The following is a 10,688-nucleotide window of genomic DNA, read 5'->3' on the forward strand; positions in this document are numbered from 1 at the left end:
TGCATCCACATGACGCACCTTTACAACCATATTCTTTGTTCGGGAAGCAATGTCCTTCCATAATTCAGCGGCCCAAACAGATTTACCCTTCCGTTGCCAATTATTTTGTTCCCACCTCTGTAACCATCCCCATAAGGCATTTGCCACCATCCATGAGTCAGTGTAAAGATACAGCATTGGCCACCTCTCCCGTTCAGCAACATCTAAGGCCAGCTGGACAGCCTTTACCTCTGCAAACTGACTTGATTCTCCCTTACCTTCAGTGGCCTCTGCAACCTGTCGTGTGGGGCTCCACACAGCAGCTTTCCATTTGCGATGCTTCCCTACAATGCGACATGATCCGTCTGTGAATAGGGCATATTTCTTTTCATTTTCTGGTAATTCGTTGTATGGTGGGGCCTCTTTAGCACGTGATACCTCTTCTGCTGGTGATGTTCCAAACCTTTTATCTTCAGGCCAGTCCATGATTACCTCTAGGATTCCTGGACGATTGAGGTTTCCCATTTGTGCTCGCTGTGTAATCAGCGTAATCCACTTGCTCCAGGTGACATCGGTAGCATGATGAGTGGAGGGAACCTGTCCTTTGAACATCCAGTTCAGCACTGGCAGTCGAGGTGCCAAAAGGAGCTGTGTTTCAGTCCCAACTACTTCGGAAGCAGCCCGAACCCCCTCATACGCGGCTAAGATCTCCTTCTCAGTTGGAGTGTAGCACTCTTCAGACCCCTTATATGATCGACTCCAGAATCCCAGGGGTCGGCCTCGGGTCTCTCCTGAGGCTCTTTGCCACAAACTCCAAGTGGGGCCTTTCTCTCCAGCAGCAGTATAGAGGATGTTCTTTACATCCTGTCCAGTCCGTACTGGCCCCAGGGCTACAGCACGGGCTATCTCTTGTTGAATCTGTTCAAAAGCCTGCTGCTGCTCAGGGCCCCATGCAAAATCGTTCTTCTTCCACGTCACCTGATAAAGGGGGCTTACAATGAGGCTTTAGTTTGGAATGTGCATCCTCCAAAAGCCCACTGCACCCAGGAAAGATTGTGTCTCTTTCTTGCTAGTTGGTGGAGACATGGCAGCGATTTTGTCTATCACATCTGTTGGGATGTGACGACGTCCATCCTGCCACTTTATACCTAAGAACTGAATTTCCTGGGCAGGTCCTTTTACTTTGCTTCGCTTAATAGCAAAGCCGGCTTGTAAAAGAATTTGGATGATCTGCTCTCCTTTTGTGAACACCTCTTCTGCTCTATCACCCCACACAACAATGTCATCAATGTACTGCAGGTGTTCAGGAGCACCACCCTGTTCCAGTACAGTTTGGACCAACCCATGGCAAATGGTTGGGCTGTGTTTCCACCCCTGGGGCAAACGGTTCCAAGTATACTGAATGCTCCTCCAGGTGAAGGCAAACTGTGGCTTACATTCTGCACCCAAAAGAATAGAGAAGAAGGCATTGGCAATGTCAATGGTGGCATACCATTTGGCTGCTTTTGACTCCAGCTCGTACTGGAGTTCCAACATGTCCGGCACAGCAGCGCTCAATGGGGGTGTGACCTCATTCAGGCCACGGTAGTCTACTGTCAGCCTCCATTCTCCACTGGCTTTACGCACTGGCCATATGGGACTGTTAAAAGGGGAGTGAGTTTTACTGATCACTCCCTGATTCTCCAACTGGCGAATCAAATCATGAATGGGGAGCAAGGAATCCCTGTTGGTGCGATACTGCCGTCTGTGCACTGTCTTTGTAGCAATCGGTACCTGCTGCTCTTTTACTCGTAGCAGCCCCACAACAGACGGGTCCTCTGACAGGCCAGGCAAAATAGACAGCTGCTTAATGTTGTCCATATCTACAGCAGCTATCCCAAAGGCCCATCGATACCCCTTAGGATCCTTGAAATGCCCCCTTCTGAGGTAATCAATACCCAGTATACATGGAGCCCCTGGGCCAGTCACAATAGGATGTTTTTGCCAGTCTTTGCCAGTGAGGCTTATTTCAGACTCCAGCACAGTCAATCCTTGAGAGCCCCCAGTCACTCCAGAAATATGGATTGATTCTGTCCCTTCATGACTGGAGGGCATTAGGGTGCACTGTGCACCGGTATCCACCAGCGCCTTATATTCCTGTGGTTCTGATGTGCCAGGCCATCGAATCCACGCAGTCCAATAAACTCTATTATCCCTTTCCCTCCCCTGACTGAGGGCAGGGCTCCTCTATTGGTTACCTGTGATGACTGGAGCAACTCCACTGGTGGTTGGTATGTCTAGTAGTTCTTTCACCCGTGCTCGTAGTGCAGAAGTAGGCTGATCATGCCACTTCCTCATGTCTTCTCCACGGTCACGTAGGTAGCGCCACATGGAAACACGCGGTGCAATCGTACTGTTGTTCTTTGCTCGAGCTGGGAAACGTGTGCGTTTAACAGCTGAGACTTTTGATGATGCAGGTGAGGAGTAGGACTCGAATACTTTGATCAGATCCTTCATTAGACCTGGTGGCCCGTACGAGGATTGACCTTCATCAGTTGTTTCTGATACTATTAAGGGATCATTACAATTAGTTGATGGAAACAATTTCTTGCACATTTCATCTACTCGGTTTTCTAGCCGTGAGATGGCAGAAACTGCGGCATGCAGTTGGGGGAGCTGCTGATCGGTGGTTTGAAGCATTATAATCAGCTCAACGACTCGGGGCCATCTGTCCCCGAATCCTTTAGATCCTGATACCAATGACTGTGCAATTCTCTCTGGTGCTGTACTTGTGATTTTCTGCCACATGTCAGGATCGGCCCTCACTCTCTCAGGGTCAAGTTCGCTTGGATCAGGGCTGTACAACATTTTCGCCATGGCCAATTCCCTCAGGCGCTGAATACCATTTTGGACGGTATTCCAACTATCAAATTTAGGCTTCAAAGCATCCTTATAGGGGTACCTTTCTCTCACGGCTTCTAACAGCCGCAACCAGAGAGTGGCAGCTCCATCCGAACATCTGCTAATCCCTCTGTCGATACCTGCATCTTGGGCAATGCTTCCTAGTTGGCGAGCTTCATTACCATCTAGAGACAAGCTGTTGGCCCCGTTGTCCCAGCAGCGAAGCAACCAAGCAAGGATACCTTCATCTTGACGCCGTGTGAACTCCTTTCTTGAGCCTTGGATTTCAGTCAGCTTCAGAGGTCGACAATAGGTGATTTCCTCCTCATCATCAGTCTCTTCTTCATGCCTCTTGGTTTTTGCCTTTGCTTTTTTCGGTACTGCTCCATGCCCGGCACCTGGGTCTCTGCTGCCCCCCCTGTGCTTCTCCTTCTTTTCGTTCTAGACGCATGGACACCCGTTTCCATTTCTTGCCTTCCACAGGGGCAACTGATATTGCTACTGATGCCTCCTGTGACTGATCAGAATTAACTTGGGCTTGAATCTCAGATCGGAAACTCTCTCTCTCCAGAATAGTATGATACAAAGCACGGTATGCATAAGCCAAACCCCACATAAGGTTTACCTCCTTAGATCTCTGACCCAAATACTCACTTAATTTCTTAGGGTCCCTTAGGTGTTCAAGAGTGAAATCCCATGATGCTGCGGGTCCCCATGCTTCTAAGACCTTTCCTAAACCTTTCCATATTCCCTGCCAGTCATCATTCTCTGGTTCTGGAGGAGACTTCCGCATAGAACGAATGCATAGGAACATATATGCATTCATTAATAGTGATAACATGAATGCAAGTATGAACCCTATCTCAGTTATTGAAAGGCGTGTGGAAATTTGAGAGTACATCCTAAATAAAAAGGGTTTTTTTAGCCTGTACAATGAATTAAACATGGTGCTGTTTGTAAAATTGCCTGTTCCATCTGGGATGCAAGTACTTGTAAGATTCGCAATTCCATCTGGGATGCAAGTGTTTGTAAGATTCACAATTCCATCTGGGGTGTAGGTGCCAAAATTCTGACCATACCACATCTCATAAAAGTACCAGGCAGGTGTCTCCATCAGTATCCACCTTATTAGGCTATATACCTGCACAATTCCACAACACCAAATTATGGTGTTAATAGTTGACCAATACTTTAAGAAGATCATAATTGCTTTCAATCCCTTAAACAGAGCAACTGGGATGAAGAGTGGATTCATAGCTGGCAGGCTCTGTAAAAGTCAGAGCTAGCTAGCTTTGCTCTAAGGGAGAAAGAAATCCCTTTGTTTTCTACACAAAAGTTAGATAGCAGTGCTGAGAATGTACAGCAGCCCTTAATGTTGACAATTTGTCTGGTATTTCAAGGTCACATTCTCAGTGAGCAGCTACGAAAAGATAACACTCCCCTAACGAAGCTCTTTAAGAGTAAAGAGAGAGTCGTTCTAAAAGCTAAAAAGCTCTATGCCCGCATTCTCCACCAAAAAACCTGTCACGGGTTACTTAGATTTACCTATGCCCGTGACAGGGGAAGCCACCCTGTGGGCCCCCCCTCCGGGGCCCGGAAAGGAGGGGGAAAAGGGGAGTGGGATAAAAACAGCAACAATCTAAGGAGGAAAAACTTATTTTACTAAATATGATATCGAAATACAAGATAACACAATATAATATAATTGAGGCTAACAAATTGAACAAAACAGAGAGAGAGAGTCTCCGAAAACTGAGAGGCCTACTGTGAACTCTAGGCGACACGGCTGGAACGCTTCCCACTCTCCGAGAAGTTCGAGAGAAGAAGGAGGGCACTCCAGCCTGGGAACGAGATTATATAGAGTCCTGGTCCCGTGACTTATTGTTATTCCTGTTGTTCTCTGGGATATGTAGTCTTCTTCTGTGGACTGCACATTCAACAGAAGTATCCATACTTGACATGATGTTATGATGTGGAATACTGATTACAAAATTACAAAATTACAAAACCATGACAGGTGGCCACCTACGTATGAGAGCAGCTGCTGGTGCACAAGGTGTGTTGACTGTCGGGCTCCTCCTCTCCCTGTCCAGGTCAGCCTACAGTTCCTCTGAGTCTTCCCCTGCACGCACAACAGGAGACTCAGCCCAAATTTCCCTGCTGTGCATCCCATGGGCTTCCTGCAAATGCAGGAATGCTTGTGCTAGGCAGGGTTGCAGCTCAGGCTGAGCCCAGCCTCAGGAAGCCTCTGGGTTCCATCAGACTGCTTCCGCCCTGACTGCTGTGCTGCATTTGGGAGGTCAAGGGGAGGGAGGAGGCTGCACGGCTCCCTCCCAAAGCCTCTCCGCTGCCCTGCCTTGTGCCTCAGCAGGTGGGGGCTCCTGAGCTCTGTCCCTGCACAGGACCAACTCCAGCTCGTCTGCAGCCAGCCCGTAACCCTGTAGCCCGTGCTTTTTCTTCCACCTGCAGGGTGTCTGGACTCCCACCTTGGGCTCATTTGACACCATCTCCGAAGACACCAGGACTGACGATGGGACAATGACTCTGTGCAGGCCCGCGTTTCAGCTGGCCAGGAACTGCAGAGCCATGCACCACCTCCAGTCTGACAAGGAATCCCTGCCAGGTAGGAGGGGGATTAAACCCTTGCTGGCTTCATGGATGGGTCAAAGAAAGCCACCCCCTCCCTTCTCAGAATGAGATCTCCCCCACCAAGGAGGGGTGCCGGCTGGGAGATGGCTGCAAGTAGCAGTTCTAGGGAAGCAGCTGTGGAAAACTGAATGTAGGATCAACTCTGATCCTCCTATTTTTCAGCCCATAAGGAGGTGGAGCCCCTGAAATACTGCAAGGTGGCTGCTGCTGCCTCTGTGAGCTGGCAGAGAGGGAAGGCCTGCATCCAAAACACTGTGGCCCTCCTTTCCAGCTGCCTGCAGGACGAGGAGAACAATGCCTTTGTCCCGAAGGACACTGGAGTGCTCCTCTGTCAAGGAATGAACTTTGAACTGAAATACTACTACAACATCCTTGAGAAGCTCTGTGGGAAGGAGACGTTCAGAAAAGTTGAATTCAAGGTGAGCCATAGGTTTCTCCCTGGTCTGGGCAGCCCTGTCAGCCTTGCTCAGGCCGCACGTGGCCCACCAGGACCTGGCCAGCTGCTCAGTGCAGGTACTGTGGTGCTGTCAGCTCCCCCTGCCTTGCGCTCCTCCAGTCCCCAGTGCCTCAGCCATGAACAGGCCGTCCCACAACCTCCCCGTTCCTCCCTCACAAGCCCCTTACCTGCTGGACTTGTTGGTGTCCCAGGTAGCACTGGTGGCCTCCCTGACTCTCCCTGGCCGGCTTGTGGTCCTTCCCATGTGAGTGTGGGCACCTTGAGCCCAGTTCCCATCTCCCAACCCCTTTCCCTTTTGACCTTCCCATTTGTCAGGGTGGGGGGCCCAAAGGCCTACTGCCTCCCCTTGTCATGGACATAGATTGATCTAGATAACTCCATGAAAACTGTTTACAAGCCCTGGTACACTTCCTAGAGCACCCCAGGCTCCTTGGGCATCACCCAGTGTACGTGTGTGTGAGCAACTGCCTCCCTGCTGAAGGACTGAGGACTCAGAGCAGGAGTTCAAATGCAGGCAACTCCTTGTGCACATCTGAACTGAATCAGAGGAATCCCAGCTCCTGTGGGTCCATGGGGAGCTGAATCCCATTTCAGCCCCAGGGTTTCCCTCTACAGATAAGAGGGATCCAGCCTCAGCTTGATCACTGCGCTGCACAGGGAAAGTCCAACCCTCCCTGTCCTTGTCTGTGTGCCCTTTTAGTTTCTTTAAACAACCTCTGGAAGGACTCGCCATATGTCTGGAATTTCAAGTACAGTCATGATGCCGTTGTCTTTCAGGAGCTGTTGTCCATGAAGGCAACAGGAGTGACGGCGTTGGTGGATGAAGGGAAGGCGACCGATGTCATTTACCTGGACCTGAGCAAGGCCTTTGACATGGTCCCCCATCACATCCTCATCTCCAAATTGGAGGGAAGTGGATTTGATGGGTGGACAACTAGATGGATAAGCAATTGGTTGAAAGGCCACAGACAGAGGGTGGTGGTCAATGGCTCTATGTCCAGGTGGAGGCCGGTAACGAGCGGTGTCCCTCAAGGGTCTGTCTTGGGACCTGTGCTCTTTAACATCTTTATTAATGACATCGATGAGGGAATGGATTGCACCCTCAGCAAGTTTGCTGATGACACCAAGCTGAGTGGTGCAGTTGATACGGTGGAGGGAACGGATGCCATTCAGAGGGACCTTGACAGGCTGGAAAGCTGGGCTCTTGTGAACCTAATGAGGTTCAACACGGCAAAGTGCAAGGTTTTGCACTTGGGCCGGAAGAACCCCAGGCACCTGTACAGCCTGGGAGGAGTTGTCCTGGAGAGCAGCTCGGCAGAGAAAGACCTAGGGGTCCTGATAGATGAGAAACTTAACATGAGCCAGCAGTGCGCTCTGGCAGCCCGGAAAGCAAATGGGATCCTGGGCTCCATCAGGAGAGGGGTGGTCAGCAGGGATAGGGAGGTGATCGTCCCTCTCTACTCTGCTCTTGTGAGGCCCCATCTGAAGTACTGTGTCCAGGTGTGGAGCCCTCAGTACAAAAAAGATATGGAGATTTTGGAAAGGGTCCAGAGGAGGGCCACAAAGATGATCAGGGGGCTGGAGCACCTCCCCTATGAGGACAGGCTGAGGGAGTTGGGTTTGTTCAGCCTGGAGAAGAGAAGGTTGCGGGGTGACCTCATTGCAGCCTTTCAGTACCTGAAGGGAACTTACTCCCAGGAGGGGAGTAAACTCTTCAAAAGGGCTGATAATAGCAGGACTAGGGGAAATGGTTTTAAGTTGAAAGAGGGAAGATTTAGGTTGGATGTTAGGGGAAAGTTCTTTACTAGAAGAGTGGTTAGGTCCTGGAACAGGCTGCCCAGTCAGGTTGTGGATGCCCCGTCCTCGGAGGTGTTCAAGACCAGGTTGGACGGGGCCCTGGGCAACCTGATCTAGTAAAGGCGTATGTTTGGTGATCCTGCTAGGCAGGGGGGTTGGAACTACATGATCCTTGAGGTCCCTTCCAACCCGGATAATTCTGTGATTCTGTGATTCTGTGAAGACACAGAGACATCTCATGGGAGACAAGTGGGAAGGATAAAAATGACATCCTCTGCTGATGAGCTGAGCTTGCCTCTTGGGAAACACAGAGCTCATAAAAATGGGGAGCGCTACAGGGAGACAGCTGTGCCCAGGAGCCACTCTTGTGCACAGCACAGCAGGGCTGGGATATGATCTGCAGGTGATATGAGGATAGAAGTGAAGGGAGAGACAGCTTACAGGATGTGTACAGTGTGAGCAAGCTAAGAGCTTACTGGAGGAGCATTGATCGCATGCCATGACATGGTAAGTCTCACATCAGGCCATGCAGCTACATTTAATACAGGGATAAATAAGTCTGACACATCCCATAGCAGATCTGTCTTCAGGCACTGCATGTTTCTTTACACTGGAAAAAGCCTTCTGCTCCAGCTGAGGGCTTCTGTGATGCAGCATCAGAGCCCAGCCCAGAGAGCTGCATTTCCGAGCACGGCTGCAGGCTGTGCAGCCAGGGCTGCAGGCGGGTGCCCAGGGCTGTCCTGCAGAGCAGGGTCCCAGCTGTGCCCTAGGGGCTGTGTGCCGGGTATGGGACTCTGCTGCCTGCGAGACTCAGCACTCAGCCTTCCCGGGGAGCTGCCCAGGGCACTGCAGGGAGATGTGTGGGGAGAAGGAGCCTCCCAGCAGGGCTTGTGCTGCCACAGCTGCTGCCTGGGGCAGGGGGATCACAGCTCCACTGCAGAACTTAGTGTCTGTAAGGGTACTTTGCAAGAGGAGAGCCAAGTCAGGGGTTTTTCCTTTCATTTTCAGAGGGAAGGGAAGATTGGAGGCTGAAATATAAAAGGGGCTGTCAACTCTGAACACAGCTCTGAGACTCCCCAGTATTTTTCCATTCAATTAGCTGTTTTGTAAACAGTCACACAAGTTGCGCTTTCAGCTTCATCTACCTAAAAGGATATAATCAGCTTAGGTTATAGTTTCTTTGTTTTATGCAGACATTAATAGATCACTTGTCTGGCAAACAGGCAGATTTCTCTAAGACAAATTGAAGTGCAGAGCGGCTGGGGCTGGGGTCTCAAAGAGTAGCTGGAGTAAAGAGGAAAATATCCAGAAGGCTGGGGTATGACTAGGAAATTAGAAGAGAGAAAGAGCTCCCTAATCTTCTCCTTAAGTGGTGAAGTTCATGGAAATAAATTCAAGTTATGGTGTTAAAAGATCATTTTTGAGAGGGAATGGAAAATTTTGTAGCATAGCAGAAGGAGTGTCTCTGAGAATGGTCTAGACTTGTCATTATCTTCTGCACTCTGAACAGGACTCCAAGCCCAGAACAGCAGATGTCCAACAGCAGCTCCCTCAGCGAGTTCCTCCTCCTCCCGCTGGGAAACAGACGGCAGCTGCAGCTCCTGCACTTCTGGATCTTGCTGGGCATCTACCTGGCTGCCCTCTTGGGCAATGGCCTCATCTGCACAGCCATTGCTTGTGACCAGCGCCTGCACACCCCCATGTACTTCTTCCTCCTCAACCTGGCCCTCCTCGACCTGGGCTGCATCTCCACCACTCTCCCCAAAGCCATGGCCAACGCCCTCTGGGACACCAGGGCCATCTCCTACACAGGATGTGCTGCACAGATCTTTTTCTTTGTCTTCTTTATCTCAGCAGAGTATTTCCATCTCACCGTCATGTCCTATGACCGCTACGTTGCCATCTGCAAGCCCCTGCACTACGGGACCTTGATGGACAGCAGAGCTTGTGCCACCATGGCAGCAGCTGCCTGGGGCAATGGAGCTCTCTATTCCCTGCTGCACACTGCCCGTCCGTTTTCACTGCCTCTCTGCCAAGGCAATGGTGTGAACCAGTTTTTCTGTGAAATCCCCCAGATCCTCAAACTCTCCTGCCCTGGCTCCTACATCAGGGAAGTTGTGCTTCTCATTTTTAGTGCCTGTTTAGGCTTTGGGTGCTTTCTTTTCATTGTTGTGTCTTATATGCAGATCTTCATGGCCGTGCTGAGGATGCCCTCTGAGCAGGGACGGTACAAAACGTTCTCCACGTGCTTCCCTCACCTGGCTGTGGTCTCCCTATTTGTCAGCACTGCCTTTTTTGTCTACCTGAAGCCTTCCTCTGTCTCCTTCCCATCAATGGACCTGGTGTTGGCACTTCTGTATTCAGTGGTGCCTCCAACACTTAACCCCCTCATCTACAGCATGAGGAACAAGGAGGTCAAGGATGCAGTGAGGAAAGTAATGAAAAAATTTCTTTCAAAAGCAGTGAACTGACCATCTTTAGGAATTCATGGCTTGTAAGGCAGCTATTTACTGAATCAAGCTCTTTTCTTCTTTATTTTCTGCCATTTTATATGTGTAATTTATTCTTATTCTTTTTAAAAAAATATTGTATTGTTTTTCACTACAATGTCATTACTGAAATCAATTCCTGTTCAACTTGTACCTTTGTAGTTTAGCCCAGAAATGCTATATATAGTGAAACAGTCTCTGTGAACCATAACATAATAAAGGTCATGCAGTGACTCTGTCTGTCAGCCTTCTTGTGAGACATTTCAGGAGCTGTCGGGGTCAGATATTTTCAGAAACCCACAGTCCAGCTGGAAGCAGAGAGCTGTTCATCATCAGCAGTGGCCAGCAGCAGCAGCTGGTTTAAACGTTGGTTGTCAGGTCCCCTCTTCCTCACTCCCTGTGAGACCCGGCACACAACAAGTTCTTGGATGTGTGTT

At 50.0% G+C, this 10,688-nt stretch overlaps 1 protein-coding gene across 1 annotated transcript; it reads left to right on the top strand.

Annotated features, from left to right (window-relative positions):
• The first annotated feature begins 9,294 nt into the window (after positions 1-9,294).
• On the top strand, positions 9,295-10,233 carry LOC146756458 (olfactory receptor 14J1-like). The gene has a single exon (XM_085524406.1). It carries the CDS (start codon positions 9,295-9,297, stop codon positions 10,231-10,233), a length of 939 nt encoding a protein of 312 aa, XP_085380532.1.
• Positions 10,234-10,688: the final 455 nt, after the last annotated feature.

This window comes from Coturnix japonica, chromosome 27, assembly GCF_054131305.1.
Source record: "Coturnix japonica strain WE chromosome 27, WE-NBRP24, whole genome shotgun sequence".
NCBI lineage: Eukaryota > Metazoa > Chordata > Aves > Galliformes > Phasianidae > Coturnix > Coturnix japonica.